Source organism: Falco naumanni, chromosome 5 (assembly GCF_017639655.2).
Source record: "Falco naumanni isolate bFalNau1 chromosome 5, bFalNau1.pat, whole genome shotgun sequence".
NCBI classification, from domain to species: domain Eukaryota; kingdom Metazoa; phylum Chordata; class Aves; order Falconiformes; family Falconidae; genus Falco; species Falco naumanni.
In genome coordinates, this window is record NC_054058.1 from 31968937 (window position 1) to 31986496 (window position 17560).

Sequence of the window (17560 nt, forward strand, 5' to 3'; positions counted from 1 at the left end):
GGAACCTCAGGTAACACTGGCACAAGTGTGAAGTGAAACAGGCTTCTGCATCTGCAGAACCCAGAGCAGACCCCAATGATTCTTTCCAATCTATTATTGCTAAGAAAATGTACTGCACAGTCATGAAGATCTGCAAGGCAGACCCATTTCATTAAATCAATAGTTTGCAGTCAGCTTCATCTTAGGAGCAGGTACACGGATGAAGTTTAACCAAGAAAGTTGTTAGCATATGACTTAAATACTGTACTAGCAATGTGTGTTGCATAAATGCCTTGGAAGCAGAGCAGTGAAATAGGTGCTGTTTGAGGGATTCCGCACTTAGCTGCTGAAACAGAGACCCCAGACAAGTTTGCCTTCACTGGGAATGGTCAAGAGCCCTGCAGCTGTCATGTCCTCCAGAGAAAGGAGTTAGTTGTTCTGTGAAATGTAGACAGTTCGCCTTTCAATAGACCACATTGAATTTATGATTCATCTTTGAACTTTAGCTCTGTGGGCAATGTTAAACATTTAGGCTTTTTCTTTAACAGGCTGGTAGTTTTTAGAAAGAGACGTGGAGTTCAGCACATTAAACCAATCTGTAATAAATAACATCCTAAGGTATTGTTACATACTCAGTTACATCTCAATTAACAGAACAGTGTTGATTTCACTTTTAAAGATAACGCTGGAGACATATGAAACTTGCCTGAAAGTGATCTGTCCAGATTAAGGTTTTGTAGACAATGCTTTAGTCCATGTGTACTTCTTAAGCCTGATATAAGTCAAATATATCCATAATAGAGTATGGCAGGGAGAACAGATGAGTCGTTCACAAAAAGCTGAACTAATGGATCTTGTTTCCTACCATCTCCTATGTTCCCTAAATTCATAGCCTTACCTAAATCTTCTATAATATCTCCATGTTTCCCTGCAGTACATCGAATTATTTCTGGGTCCTAGTCACTACATCAAAGTCTTGCTTCTTTCAGTTTTCTCACACATCTGCTGCACCTTCTTTCTACATTATTTTCAGATTCCCTCATGTCTGTCTGTCTATTTGCCTGTCTCTTTTTCTCTCCTTCCCCATGCCAACAGCTGGGCAAGAAACAGCACATGGGGTGGCTGGTTCAGAGCAGGTGAAGTTTTGACTGTTTGCCTCACACTGATGGTTGTTCAGTCAGGAAGTGCCAAATGGCTCAAGTAAAGCCTGAGCTTTCTTCCTTGTCCTGTCCCCAGCACTAACATCAATGTGATCTCCCCACTATCCAGACAGTGTTTTCTGTTAAACTTGTCAGAAAGGGACTGTACCTCAGGCATTTGGTACTATTGGATCAGCAAAACAAAAATCAGTCTGGGAGGTGGAGAAATTAACAGAGACAGAAATAGCTTATAGACTGTTTCTTGAGGAAACCAGGCTAATAGCAACAAAAGTAACAAGAGGAAAGAACAGTATTACTGTATAAATAAACACCTTTTAAAAAGCACCCTATACTCCTAAGCCACTTAAAGTACATATAAAATAAGGACTCTAATGGTTATTATTGTGATAAATTGTGTATCCCTAGTGTGATAAAGGGAGCTATAGCTTTAATTTGTTAGCCAGGATTTTAGTGTTTTACTCCTCCAATTAATATGTGAAAATTAAAGGCAGTTTTGTCTATACTAGCATTTGCCAGATGGCTATGTTACCTAGTCTGTCATTACAGAACTTTTTCTTTTCTGCAAAAGACAGGGCCAAGCACTCTTCTGTCTATACACTTTAACTAAAGAGCGGCTAGGGAGGGCCCTGTATTTGCTGGTTACAGCTCAGCATCAGCAAGTGGAGACTCCAGTGTTAAACTTTTTCTCTCACTGTAGGCAGAAAAGCATTTTATATTCAATGGGACCATGATTTCACCCATAAGTGAAGTGGAATAAGTAAAAATGTTCCATGCCAACTAGTGGAAGACAGGAAAGTACGGTGAGAAAGAACGGATACGTTACTGAGTTATTAGCGATAAAATGTTGCATATGAGAAAAAGTTTTCTCACAGTGAACATGTTTAGACTGTGAATTAGTCTTCAGGCAAAAGGAGTGAAAGCCCTGTTGCTGAGGTCATTTAAAAAAGACTGCAACCTTGTGCCCCTCAGCCCTGTGCTGCAAATGCTTTCGGCTCTGCTCTGGGACCCTGTGGACCTGGAGAGGAGTTTAAGGTGTTTCCAATTGGAAGTTCTGCTGCTGCCTGCAGCAGGGAGGGTGATCAGTTGTATGTTTTTTTCCAGAGCAAATGTTAACATAAAATGTCATTGATAATTAATACATTGAGCTAGGAATTACGGTGGATGAAGGCTCTCACTCATTATTCTGCTCTCACTCATTATTCTTACAGGGTTTAGTTGCAAAACCTAAATCATCCTGAACTGGGGCCTTCGCTGTATCAAATAAAAAGCAGGAATGTTTTGAGCATTTCCAAGCCCCTCAGTAGCTATTGTGTATGGATGGGTGCCAGTAAGGCTGTTGGTCCTCTCTTAGCTGTAGCACGTCACCCAGCTCTTCAGCTGGGTTGGTAGGTTTTTAGTTTCTCTTTCACTTTTTTCCCCCAATTGATTTTTGTTCTTGTTTCTTTTGTGACCCTGTATGAACCTTATTTTTTAATCAAACCTCTTGAAGATGTAAACTTCCTCCTCTGCACCAGTTTCCCACATCCTCTGTGTCCACAGTTCACGGCTTTAAAAATTTACCGTGCAGTGCTAAGTCACCTCCCGGACCCTGCCATTATCTCTCATACAGAACACTTCGTTTCTGGTGGTGCAACCTCTTTTGCATCCTCATGAAGTGTTCTTCCCACAACTCCCATATGCCCCCTGGAGGTTAAATACTTTCCTCTTTTGTTTTTCTTTTTCTCTCTTCCGTGCTTTCCTGCCATGTCTTTTGACAAGCAATAATAAATTAATTTTTGAAAAAGAAAATGAAGGATGCTGACACTTTTCATGGTCGTTCTCCCCCAGCCTGAGGTCCCTTTACATCACTCTGGCAGCATAAAGAGGTTTGTGAACCATGTGAATATGGATGCATGCTCACAGAAATTTTAGAGCCTCTTTGCTGCTCCTTGACTGACTTTGCTATAAGTGACAAATAAGATGCCAATAATTTGATTTCACTAAATAAAGAAGGGTAAAGTCCACAAAAGATTTTTAACATTGATTAGGAATGAGATCTTTTACATTTTTGACCAAAATTTCCACTCCGTTTCCAAAAAATGGGTGAAGGCATAGTTTTACCAGCAGAGAAGTCTTTATTTATTTATTTATTTTATTTCCCCCACTAGTTTGCTTTGCTCCAGGGAGGTACAAGCTGTACCAGCCAGAGTCCTCTTTTATCACTACGCGCTGTCTCTATGCCCAGAAGTTTTCCCAGGGGGACTGCACTTCCAAGCATGATTAGCATAAATAGGATTTAGTTTCATGTTATCATACTACATATATTTAATGTTTAAAAAGGACAGAGAAGTAGCCTTATTGAAACACCTTTGATAATGACATTGTGATGTGATTGCATTCTGATTTGTTTTTATATTGAAATGCACAGATCTGGAAATTGCTAGCTATGCATAAGGAGATACTTCTCCTGAAGATGTTATTTTTACTCTCAGTTTGCTCCTAAGTAGTTTCAGTTATAGCAAAGCCAAATTTACTCTAGGTGCTCTTTTCTGATAGAATAAACCAGCACTTGTTTTATTAAGAACAGTTGCTACATATGGAATGTTTTTTTTTTAATTAGACTTTTTTATCTACTCAATATAGAAAAGAAGAATAGAACTGGGGGAAAATCAATCTAAAGCTGAGGCTGTGGTTTCTGTAACTGCATCGAAGGACTGTAACAGTCTGCCAGCACTATCTGAGCAGTCCCTGCTTTTCCTTCATCCCTTTATAACAGCTGAGGTTCCTGACTGAAGGACAGTTAATACAAGCATGACTTTGCTTCCTGACTCAGAATCTTCAAGGCCAAGCTCCTCTGAGGAGGCCATAATAGCAGAAGCAAGTGGTCATGCTGGTGTGGGAAACAGGGGTACTACAGTGTAGTTGGAAAGATCTTTGCCCCCTTGGCTCTGCTTCACTGATCCCTTGTACTATTGCAGATTGCTGACTATTGCCTCTTTCTTCTTGAGCTTGGGGAGTAAGAAAACGAGTAAGGACACCTCAGTTTCTTCCAAGTGACGTTTGCTTTCCCAAAGGTTTGCCCACTAGTAAAGGGATTTTTTACTGGCTTTGCCACTTCAAGCATCTGGCTTCTAGTTATGTCTTCAGCATGAAGTAGAGCAGCCTCTGGGCTCCTTTACCTCATGCCTTGTCAACATGTCCCAGAGGCTGTTCTTACAGCGCCAGGTCTGCCAGAGTGCAGGGATCCTGGCGCTCAGCCTTTTCCCACAGATATGCTGGGTGATGGCAGTAAGTGTGCTGGCACCAGTACAGAGCAGGGGGAGTTGTGCAGGGTTTTAGATCTGCTTGGCTTCAGCAAGTCAGCACCAAAAGTGGCTACAGCTCAGTTAAGCATTGGAGTCAGGGCATTTGCAGCTTTGTTGGGATGCAGTAATCTGTTTGATCATGCCTTAGGCTGAATTCCATCTGGCCAGAGGAGCTGCTGAAGGAGGATATTGTTGTACATAGATGAATTTGAGGAGGGGTCTCATAAGCTTCACTAGAGGGTCCAGTTCAGTTGGAGTTCACCATGGAGTGAACTTCCATAGCAGGCAGAATTAGGCACAGACATTGCAGAAAGTGCCAGCAGGCTTTTTTGACTTGCTTTACAGCATCTATTGAGATTTATCAGTGCTAGAAACAAGATCTTGTCCTACAGCTAGACCATGCCCTGTTCCACAAAATGATGGGAGTGAGTGGAGAGAAACAGGAAGGTTTTTGAATCTAACAACAGGTCTGGGGTCAAGAATGCTGGACCTGTACATTACAATCTTCTCTCCTGGGCCATGCAAGAAAGCAAGCAAGGAGTAGAGGAGGTATAGACATAGTCACACTTCCTCTCTTTTTGCACGGTTTGGTGGATTTGGAGGACAGGAATGATATTTTGTAATGGGCTTATTTGATTATTCTCCTTCCTATCAGTGGATGTTTCTTGGGGCAAAGCTTTCTCAACCTTTTCCTCAAGGTAATGTGGTGTTAAGCCAGCCCCAAGCCATCTTTGATCCAAAAGGTACCTGTTAATACAGGTGTTAATAATAACAGACCATCTCAGGGCACGATTTTCAAAAGCAGTGAAGGAGATGGGGAAACCCCAGAATGATCCAGCTGGAGCAGTACCAAGCCAGAGATGAACAAGCATAAAAATCATACACTTATCATGTAAGATTGAGGATGTCAGTGTTGTTTGTGTTTCACAGCAGTGAGAATAAGGAAAGCATGGCTGTGTGGGAGTACAGTTATATTTGGCATCACTGGTTTCTTTCCTGCTGCTGTGGCAAAGAAGTTTAAGACTGAAACACTACAACTGAATTCAGTAAATAAACACAGATATTCTGTACCTGACTTTGTGAAAGAAAAGCACACCCTTTAGATATGGGACTCAAAACTTGAGTTGAGATAAATAGAATCTTTATCAGAGAAAAGAGAATTGATTCCACTGTATTTAGAATTTCTCTAGAACCTCCCAGAGCTACAGAGCCTGGAGCCTGAAATCCATTTCTCATTCTGGCAGAGTGCAAATGCTGGCTTGCAACTTAATTTGATTTTATTTCATTACTCTGGGAAGTTCTAGAAGCATGGCCAAATTTATTTAAAAAAGAAAGGAACAAGAGTGAAGAATAACATCCCTCTAGATCAGATGCACTAACAAAATTAAAATGTCTTTTGAAAAGTAGCAATTTAAATTATTCTGGGGAAAAAGTCACCCTCTGCCTATTGCCGCCAGAGCAAAATGTAATATTTTGATACAGGGAGGGAGGAAGAAAGTTCAGAACTTTCCAGTCATCTCTAGTTTGTCATCCTTATTCGTGTGCATAAAGACTGGATCTATAAGATGCTTTATAAGATAGTTTTGGGGGTTTTTTTTCCCAATTTGCTTTGGCATCTCATATAGAAGAATTTACATGGAATGATTGGGAAACATGAAGTTCACAGTTTGATAGTGAACGCAATGAGGAGCAAAGGGTCACAGTGTAGGGATGAAGGCAAAATAGATGATATATTCCTCATTTTAAAGCTGGGGCTGGCTTTGCTTGTGTTGGAATGTCACAGTGCTGGAGATGTGAGGAGAGATGCAGTGGCAGAAATTACAGCTGGCAGTAATCAGGATGAAGGAATGTACCTTTGCAGCCATTTGTGAGTAAAAGAAGAGCTCCTGCAGTTTGCCATGTCTAAGGTTAATAGGTTAGTGCAGACTACAATACAGACCTTTACAGAGCAAGTGCATTTTTCTAGTTGTTGCTCATAAAGCTTTCTGTGTTTTGCATGGATGCTCAACTTATTTAATTTTTATTGCATTATTTTAAGAATGACCCAAAATACAAGTAACTAAATACTTAATTCAAATTTACTCAGACACCTCTACTGTGTTTAAGAAGCCCAACTGGGATAAAAATCCTGTTAGCTCCAAGATCTGTGCAATATATGTTGAATTTTGTACTACCAGTGTTGTAATCTCATGGTATGAGAATGGTATGAGAAGACTTCTTTCCTGCATTCAGTTTGGCTGCCCCATACATACAGAGTGGAAAGTTTACTGCCTGTCAGAAAGAAAGAAGTCCCCTTATATTTCACCTGCACAGGCATTCCTAAAAACCATGGATCAGGATTGTCTGCAAAAATGTTGAACAAATGGTGACTTGATATGCTGGTCCCCTGAAAACATGTAAACTATATGTATGTTGGTTTATAATTTAATGACTTCTATCTGGCTCTTACATATACGGTAGGCAATCACCAAAAGAACTATGGGGCTGCAAAAAGATAAGATAAAAAGGCAAGATAAAATAGAAAATATATATATATATTTTTTTTTTTTTTTTTTTTAATCCAGAAAGGCATACAAGATCTTCTATAGGCAGAAGGGAGGTCAGATCTTGAGCAAGGCACAGAATAAAGAGAGGGAGAACACAACTGAAGTTTAGTAACCGAGAAAGAAATTGAAGGGGAGTTGGTTTCTGAGGCTAATATAGTAAGGACAGAAGATATTTGCATGTGAAACTTCTGGTCTACATCTGTCTCAACACTAAAAAGCCAAGTAGCATAAAATAATGCCTAACAGTCAAAACTACTGCATAATTTAGGTAGAAATTTGCTTGGAAAATGTAAAGCCTGTACCCTTCTACTCAACAGATCTGACAGATCTCATAGGGCAACTGAATTTGTGGTCAGTTTGGAGAAGTATGAGATGAAATTTCAGTTCTGTTGAAGGACAATGGTAAAAGGCCCATTCACTCAAAAATTCCCTTGGATAATACCACCCATGAGATCTTTTTACCACTGCTTCTGTTGAGAAGCCAGTGCTGCTGTGAGAACGGGGACTGGGCTCCATTCAGAAAGCAGCTCAGACTGCGTGGTCTGGTCTTGATTCGTTTGCTTGTGCAACCCCATTGCAGTGATGAAAGGAAAATGATCCAACTTGGTTTTCAGATCCAAACCTGAGTTTTCATGTCCAACAATTAGGACCCCCCTTCCCTTCCCACCCAGCTGTAAAATGAACTAATTTTATCTATAGGTCTTTAAAAGTTAATAAACATGAAACACAATGATGATGTATTTTACAGGGTGACTTTTCAGGCTGAAAGTATGATTTAAAAATCAACATTTTGGACCCTCTGCTTTTTCCATTGATTTCAGCACACAATGAATTCCACTTTGTCCTGCCTGATCTGGCTTCCTCTCTCCTTTCAGGGAAATCACACTGCCTTTGGCAATATCATTACACAGGGATTTGTATGAATGTAGCTGAATATAAACATTTATATGAACAGCTCATTCATTTAGTACTTGACTCGTTTTATTCCAAACACAAACACAAATACCCATGCTCATGTGTATGAGCACCCAACCATGAGTTTGTCTTGTTATACATATTTTACATATGCAGCATTAGATCAAAAAATCTGGACATTTTTTCATTTTTTCTAAATGTGTGCTAGATTATTCTCTCTTTTTTTTGTAAATTATTTGTAAAGACTATTTTAATTGATGAATACTTTTCAGCTGTATTTTGAAAGGTGTATTTCATTGTTTAAAATGTGCCAGATTTAAAAAAGAAACAAACAAAGAAAAGAAAAAAGGATCATCTAATCAACTGCTCCATTATTCTTCTCTTTTCCTGATCACCTCTGCCCTGGTATGTAGAAATTGGCTGATCTGTTTAAATCCCAGGAACTCCCACGGCATATGGTTCATAAAGTAGCATTTACAGTGTGCATTGTAACACTTCATCACTACTAGAAAGACTTGAAAGTAATATGGGTTCATGTCGTTCTAAAAGAAAAAATAGCATAAACAAAAATCTCTAATATTAAGACTTATTTTCGAGGCTACTTCTGTAAAATCAGCTTTTGGAGAGGAATGGTATTTTCTGAATGACAACTGCCACCAGAAAAAAAAATAATTAAAAAATCCCCTAGTCCCAAAAACCCATCCTCAGAAAGTAGTTCTTCAACACTGCTTTTTTCCCACAGCCTTGTGGAGCCCCCAACCCTGTCTGCAGAAAATGAAAGAGAGAGGGGTGGGATTAATGTGTAATTAAAGGGAATTTGGAAGGCTGAGATGTTGCGGAATGTTAGATCAGTAGCTGGAACAGCATGTGGTGTTCTTTAGGCAGGCTTCATTGAATCCATACAAAAAAAGAAAGAAGGGCTGCTTGCCTGTCTGCTCATTTATCAAACAGCTAGGCTGAACTTTCACAGCTCCACAAAAGTGTTTTACTGTTTGCTGAAGTTTTGCTCCAGAAATTAAAGCTGAACAACCTAGCGACTCTGAGTCTATGCTGCATTTTTGACATCGGCCACGTTGTGCAAAGCTCTTGGAAACCAACACAGTTCAATTTTTACATGATACAGAGGGAACAAGATTGTACTTTTCTAAAAAAAAAAAAAAAAAAGAAAAAAAAAAAAGAAAATATTACCGACGAAATGGACAAATATGTGACATTGTAATGTCTTTATTTATATAGCACCTTTTGATCCAAATACTTGTTCCAGAGCTTTCAGTCATCAATCAGGATTAAATATTTATCACGGTGGCAAAATGGCTAATGGAGAAAAAAATCTATATTATTTAATCAATTTTAATTGACATTTTGTTCTAGTTGAGCAGTATATATACATATATATCTATCTTGTATGCCTGTTTACCTTTAATACTAGTCCATGTTCCCCCTCAAAGAGGAAATATTTAGCAATTTATACAATAAAAAAAATTAAAATAGACTATAATTTTAAAAGGAAGAAATTCTTTTTGCAAGTGAATCCTCAAGACTTACTGCAGTCCTTCTTGCACGACTGTTCTGCTAGAAGAATTTTCCTCCTACTGCAGACCACACTGAGAATCAGGTTCAATTCTGTGAGGTGCTGAACACCACAGAGCTTTCTCATCAGGACTAACCTGGCTGACAGAGGCTCTGATTACTGAGGGCACAATCTACATTCATTCATCCATTTCCTTAAATGCATCTGGCACTAAAGTTTTGTTTTACAGTGGCAACGTTCTTTTAATCTCTGCTAACAGACTAGAGTCCAGATTCTTGATGATACCCTGCTGTTTCTGAAATGCACTTGTTTTCCATAGAGGACAAATCGATCATGTACTATCTTTACAAATGCAACAGTGAATCTTCCCTGGTAGAAGGGGTGCCTCTGTCAAATACCAAAATCTTTTCAGGGAATCATCTTTTAGAAAAAGGAGTGTTTAATGGCAGGATCATGAAGGTCTTTAAAGAACTGTGGCCTCCAAGACTCTCAAAAGGAGAATTTCCTCTATTTGCAGCAAAACTGAGTTTGTTCATTCTGCAAACAGACATAAATAAGCAGTAGGGCAATGCTAAGTACAAGCCTCCTTAGTTTAGAGGGAGATCTGATCTTAGATTTTTAAGGAAATGTATTCTACTCCAGTAACTTCTGAAAGTCTTTATTTAAATTAATGGTATTATACTGAACTTCAAAGTCTCTTTCCCCTCTTTCAAAAGTAAAAGAAAAAATCAAAAGTTTTATTTCTGGTTTCTCCTGCCATGTATATTGCTGACTTTACAGTAGGTTTTCTGTCTTAACAGTCTATATTAAATTAAATATTAGTAAATGTGCTTTTCAGTTTTTTCTAATATCAGTTCTATTTATTTGCAGATAATAAGGCAACAGTTTCCACAACTAACAACAAGACGACTTGGAACCAGAGGCCAATCAAAGTAAGCAGTATATGGTATTGTCATCTTGTACAGGCCGTCATCTGGCTTTGGCTTTACTGAATAGAACGGTATAAAATCAGGGAATAATTTGTCCAGTTGGGGACTTAAAACCCGACTTTGATGGAGGTTCCATTGTAGTCTTTATGTTGTCCTAGTGATTCAGCAATGATCCTGCAAAGGTAGTCTAACAGATGCCTTTTACTGATTTCATCAGCAATATTTTCCATATTGCTCCTATAATGTTTTTCATCTTGACTCACTTTACACAACTTAAAGGACATTCACACCCAGGAGTAGTGAGCTACTGTTGGAGGCTGGAAAATGACAGCTGGTTAACATCATGTTTCAGTTTAGAGGACGAGTGGCAGAATGCTATCTGAAATTTAGGTAGGAACATACATTGGTCTAAACTGGAATTGTCCACAAACCTGGAATTAACCACCATTTTTCCTGTGTAATGACATCAAACATATCTTTAAGTGATCAAGGAATTAGTTTATTGCCTTACCCAAAAGGGTGCTTCCTGAAAACAGTTCATCTTAATTTTAGAATATGAAATTGATTCAGGAAGAAAAATGTACTTCCTGGGACATTTGACTTTTTCCAGTTGTTGACATGGTTCTACCAATTTATAGAGAGGATGCAGTGATGTTTTTATCCTTTTTTCTGCTTGTGGACTGCATGAAATTTTTCAAGTGGAGCTTTGGCTCTTTTTATGGCAAATGTAATCCCCCTAAGAAAAACAATATCTGCTTTTCTTTATTAGCTTTCAGAGAATCCTACAGGGTAGTCTAAGGGTAGTCTCTGTAGATCACAAGCAGAAAACTATGGAGAGGAAAACAAAAACCTGGGACAGTGTGTTTGCAAAATTTTGCTGGTAAAGCTTATCTTTCAAAACAAAGCCTGGAAACACAATATTGCTAGATGCTGAGAAACAAATATGCTATGAGACTTGAGCTTATATACTAAAGCTAGAATGACCCACTCTTTAAAGGAAAAAAGAAAATAAGATGCTAAAAGAAATGCCATTAAAATTAACTTTGCTGTGCTTTTCTAACTGGTGGTCCATGCCATGTAGTGTCTCTTTGATGGGACCAAATGTTCTTTCCCCCATCTTGAGATTTTCCTAATCTTTGTAACATAGTTTTCTTTTTCTAGAGCACCTGTATTTAAACAGCTAATAGAATATTTGAAATCTCTTCCCAAATACAAATTCAGACCTACCGTAACATCACTCATAAAAAAACTGCCAGGAATCTCTCAGGTGCAAATTCTGGGCTAGTCCAACAGCATATTAGGAAAGCATGACAGGTCTGGACTCAGAGAATCAGGATTTAGCACTGAATAGAAGTCCTGTGGAGGTTCATAAAGATGGAGTGAAAGTGTGCACAGGTTGCTTTATTGAAGCATTCATATGACAGTACCTGCTGTCAGCCATAAAATCACTGACATGGCTATAACTTTGTTATTTATCTTCCTGTTTAATGAATGAGTACTGCTCTGTTTCCAAACTGGGCTCCTCCTGCAGCTCCAGGAGTCTCTCAGAGGGCTCTTGATCTGCCGATTGAAGGTACCTTGCATCTCCAAAAGCTATGGCTCTTTACTCTCAATGAGGCTAAAAATCAATGAGACTTAATATTTCTTGCATATTTTCCCTCAACCTGGATGCCTGTCAGAGGGGTTTTCAGGTCACATACTCCTCTCATGCCACCTTTGCAATGGTTCTGCCCTCTATCTAGCAAATAAGAAGGGGTTTCTGTAAAGCATGCTGCCTGTGCTCTGCAAATTCCTTTTCCCATGAGAGTCCCTGGTCACTCCTGTGAAAGAGATCATAATCACTCAGTATGAATGAAATTGAGTTCTTCTGCTCTAAAAGACAATGCCTACATCTTTGTCAGTGGTTAACACCCCAAAGATTATAGCATACAGAGGAGTCATTCTCATTTGATCCAATGAAGAAGAGAGTTATAAACACACACTACATGTACACTGTACTTCATTGCAATAAATACATTCCTTGCTAGACCCAGCATAGCTGTAATTGAACACTATTTTTGTTTTCAGAAACATCTGACTGCATTCCAACAAAGTGTTACATAAAGAAATTACTTTAGGCATTAACACTTCAGGCCCTTTATTGCCAACTGTGGTAACCAATTGCTGCCAGTATGATTTTCATTCCACTTCCCTACTACTTCCAAAGGAAACTTGGCCATAGAAGTGGTTAAGATTATCTGACTTCACACTATTCTGCCTTCAAACTTTTTATAGCACGGCTGCCTTGTAACATTACAAAGATCAGAGCTACAATGCTGCTATGCTCTTGGTCATTGGTTGTGAGGCTTCTTTTTTTGCAGCTGTGTTTATTGCTGTAAGCATGCAGCTGTTCTCTATTGCACTGAGCTTAAAACCAGTTCCACCACAGGTAAGCCATGACAAGGCAGCTAACCTAAAAGCTGATTTCTTTCTGTACTGTAGTTTGAAACTTCAATTATGCACACAGGAGGTTAGTTAAACTGATGGAAACTACATGGTGTGAAGGGAAGTTTTCTTCTTTGTTTAAAGGAGTGCTGCAGATACCAGATCCATGGAGTAAAAAGGATGCCAATATTTACCACAAAAATGATTGTGTTGTCTGTACGTTATTCTTCTACAGATCAAATTTTCAGGCCCTGTTTATTGAATTAAGTTGGGTTTTTTTTCTGATAGAAATACAGAAAATTGCTTGGAGAAGAATCTTTGTAAGCTGCACCAGTGAATTTTTGCCATTTGGGATGGTAAAATTACTGAAGGAAGAAGCAATCTGGAAAAATTTTGGAGTTAATTTGGCTGTTGCTGTCTACATGATTTTGAAGCTACCTGGAAAACTCTTTTATGTAGTTTACTGCCAAGTGCTATACCAGAAATTAAATAATGCACAGTGAAATTCTACATTTTCCAGGCTTTCATTCATTATTTTCTTGAACTGATTTAAGAGGAAACTTGATATGAGACTGATTGCTGTTTAAATTATACAAACCTCTCCGTCTTGAACTTTTGCAGTTCTGCTTGCTTGCTGTAGCCTTTTCCCTTTCCTCCCCACCTTCCCTCAGCAATTCGTGGTGCTAGCTTCTTGTAGCATTTCCTTTAGGTTTCTCCTACCCCTGAATACTGCCCAGGACGTGCGTGGGCCTTATGGCTTCTAGGTGCAGTGCAGGCATGACAGCTGCTAGAGACCAACTGTGGTCTCGAGCTGCAAGCTGGAGTTGTTACCATTCAAGTAAAAAAGCTAAACTTCTACAGCTGGTGTTATAACCCCAGTGTTAGCACAAACTTCCCCTTAGCCACCTTTAACAGGTTAGGACCAATCTGGAGCCTGGTTTCTAGCGTGGAATACACATTTTGGCCTAAGCCCTGATGGGCAGGTTTGGAGTCAATAGCGTGGCTTTCTAAAGTATTGAAACTAGGAGATCCCATTCGTACCATGTCATCTTAATGTTTTAATAAATCTCACTTGGGTTATTCAATATTGAGTTCATGATAGCTTTTATTTTTAATGGATAATATGGAACATCCTTCGTGGGCATGGAAAGGGAGCCATGTACTAGATCTCTGCCACAACTCCCCAGGCCTCCTCTCAGTCTATGCTGGTAGAAAAGATTAGGGCTTCCAGCTCTTTGCCACCACTTTCTGCTGGAGATTATGACACACGTTGATCTGTGGGTGAATGACTGTGAGAGAAAAAAGTCACCTGAGTTAAACTGCCATCAATTAGATGCTACTCTTTCACTAATTTATTTGAAGACGTTTGTAAAACCACCTGATTTTGCCTAAAGCAAACTCAGGTCCGTTCAAGTGAACAGATCTGCTGGCAGCACTCCGAAATCGGTAACTGTCTAGGGAATACAGCAAACACCCAAAGATGGTATCTTCTCCTGCCACCATAGTGGGATCCAGAAGACAGTGTCTCATCACGGTCTAATAGGCTTTTGATAGGCTGTAAGGAGAGAACTGGAAGATCATTAAAAAATCCCTCTAGGAAAGTAAGGTGAATCAAAACTATATGAGCAATACAATCTTGAGGTGCCTTTTGTAATCATTAAAAATTTAGCTGATGGGTTGGTGGTGCCTACAGCTGAGACACTGGAATAAAATTTAGCAAGTTATAAAAGGACTAAGATTACCTTTGCTGCTTTGGTGCAAGAATTAGACTGGATAATCAGTGCTTCCATTAACAAGTATAATAAAGCTATGTTGTAGTGCAAACTTGTGCCATAAGGCCACCAATGCATTTTTATAGCACAGCCACACTGGGTAATTCCCACTGTGGTCTGCACGGACAGAGTTACACTGTTGTGTAGCATCCCTCACTGATCTAAACCCAGTGCTGATGCTAAGTTATGAAGCAAATAATTTTGAACTGTACATTTTCTACCGTTCATTGCTTTCCAACACACGCCTTTTTCTACCCTCTCTTTTCATTGAAGTGTTTTCGATTTTTGAAACATTTCTGATCAACTCATTTGCAATAAAGACTTGTGCTTTCCAGGGATCAAACCAGCCCTCAACAGTCTGAGAATCACTGTAACAACAGAAGGGACAATCCAGAGGGTCTGTACCTCTGCTTATTGCTAAACTAAGGGAACAGCTGCACAGCAGAGCTTTGCCAACAAGTAGCTTTAAGATGCTTTTTTTTTTTTGGTATAACAAGAAAAAAAAATAGAAGTCCATTATTTCCCTGCCCTGCAACAGTCAACTTTATTAACTCTGAAGAGAGCTACTTTTCCCAGAAGGAATGAAAATTGGAAGCCCAATATATTCCTGCAATGTTCTGCTCCTGAATCAATGCTTGTTAATAATATACAACTGTTGCACTTTATGTTGTACTGTAGAAGTTGTTAGCATTATCAGTTTCTCTTACCCCCACATTTTTTTTTTTTTAATTTTCAAACAATATGTTTTATCAAATATACATCTCTATGTATCAGGTACCATTATTATGGAATTGCAGTGAAAGAAAACTCCCAGTATTATGATGTGATGTATTCTAAAAAAGGAGCAGCCTGGGTGAACGAAACAGGAAAAAAAGAAGTAACCAAACAGACAGTGGCGTATTCACCACGATCCAAACTGGGAACGTTACTGCCAGAGTTTCCAAATGTCAAAGATCTAAATCTGCCAGCCAGTCTGCCAGAGGAGAAGGTAACACTTTGGAAATTCTTTACTTGGCTTGTCTTGCTTTTTTTTCCCCTGCTCTGGAAGAAAGCTTTATCTAAAATATGAAGACTTTAAATTAGAGTAAGTTTAATAATGCTTTGACTTTATTTATGGGGGACTTAATTACTTCATATAATAAGAAGAAATATCTTCCCTTAAAAGAGGCAGCTGACACTATCAGCTGTACAATATTTCTAAAGCCTGTGCACACTTTTTTAAAAAGTTACATTACATACAGCAGATGAGTTTGAGAGTAACTGTTTTCAAATATGTTATATCTCTTTAATCTGCGAACATACTTGATGGCAAACTGAAAAACAGTTCTGATGCTTTCTTGAGCAGAGAGAGACTTGGTGCATTTCTTATTTTTCTAGACTGGAAATTAAAAGAATCGTATCTGCACATATGACAGAAGTGCTCTGGCTGCTCTTGGCTGAGCTTGATAGTTTTCTGATGCTATTCACATGTGTAGTATCAATGTAAAGTGGGCAAAAGAATAGGGTTTTATAGTTCTTTATGTCCTAATTAGGGCCACATTCTCGTCTTTGATCTCACTGAGGCTTTTTGCTCTTACATTTGAAGAATCCCCATTGACATAGAAAAATACACGAATTCAAAGGGAGAATTTACTTTTAAGAAGAAAACTCATCTTAAAGCTAATCTAACCAACTAGACTAACCGATTTCATTATTTTTGCAATTGTGCATAGGTAAGATAAGAAAAAACTTACTTTTTGTGCTCTATATTCTGATAGTTTTAAAAGCTGATTTCTTAAAGTAGAATAATCTTTTGTGTGTCTCCCTCTCATTCTTTTTCAGGTTTCTACCTTTATTATGATGTATAGAACTCACTGTCAGAGGATACTAGACACTGTAATAAGAGCAAACTTTGATGAGGTATGGTTAGAAACTACAATTGTAGTTTAATGATACATATGATATTAATGGATCTGAGAGCTTATTTTGAATGTGATATTACAAACTTAAGGTTTTGCAGTGGCTGATCCTTTTTATGAGTAATGAATAATAGTAATGATGTATATAGTAATGAATAATAAAAATAATAAATAAGAGTAATGAATATATACCTGTGTATATAATATATGACAATAGTGTTAAATCTCACTTGTAACACTGTATGAATAGAGGAATGAAAGCAATGGGAATATTTTAATTCTGCCATTCTCCAGCAAGATTAAGGTAGCAATAGAGCCTTACGATAAGTTGGTCAATCCAGTTCTTACAACTCAAGAACTGTGTCCACAACCATCTTCTTCTAAACTTCGAGATGGGACTGAGCTCTGTTTGAAGGAGTTCCTTTGAGTGCTCAGCACAAACACAGGGCAGGTGCCACAGCCAAAATGGTGGGCTCTGCTGGTCTAGTAACAATGACACAAGGCAGTGGGGGGCCTACAGCCTCCCAGATATCCCAGAAAGCTGTAGCTGAAGTCTCCAGTTGCTCAGTTTTACTGCAGTGCCGCTGGGAACACATACACTGCTCAGTGGTTGATGCGATCCACTAGAGATGGATGAGGTTTGTACCTGCTGCATATCTATCTGACTGAATCTGAAGGTTTTCTGGCAGTGCATGCAGACAGCTCTATAATTAGAGCTGAAAAATTAAATGTTACTGAAATGTAAACAGTTTTATATTACATGTGAAGAAGGCCTCTTGTCCAGGAAAGCAAATCTATCTATAGAGATGCTGAGGGCAGGATTCAAATATGACATCCAGGTCCTGGAAAAAAATCAAAGGAAACTGGTATTTTGACTTTCCCTTCTGAACAATGGCAAGAAATTCCCTGCTTCCTTTCACTGTTTGATTTTCACACTCTTCTGCTTTAAAGCTGAGACTCTTTTAAGTCATTGTACTCAGACTAGATGTTTCCACGTGAGAGAAATATGTGACACATATTCAGGAAGTTTTGCTGCATAAATCTCAGAATACCTCCTTAAGAACAGGATGTTATGTTTTGTTAGGAGATCTGTTTGTCAGAATCAATGGCAGATAAGAGGCT

General features: G+C 38.7%; 1 protein-coding gene across 1 annotated transcript in view; it reads left to right on the plus strand.

Moving 5' to 3' along the window:
• RFX4 (regulatory factor X4) overlaps positions 1-17560 on the plus strand; it is a 78650-nt gene that overhangs the window by 18846 nt on the left and 42244 nt on the right. The window contains exons 6-8 of the mRNA XM_040595045.1: positions 10286-10347; positions 15315-15528; positions 16362-16439. Coding sequence (XP_040450979.1) covers positions 10286-10347; positions 15315-15528; positions 16362-16439 — 354 coding nt within the window. The remainder of the gene's footprint in view (positions 1-10285; positions 10348-15314; positions 15529-16361; positions 16440-17560) is intronic.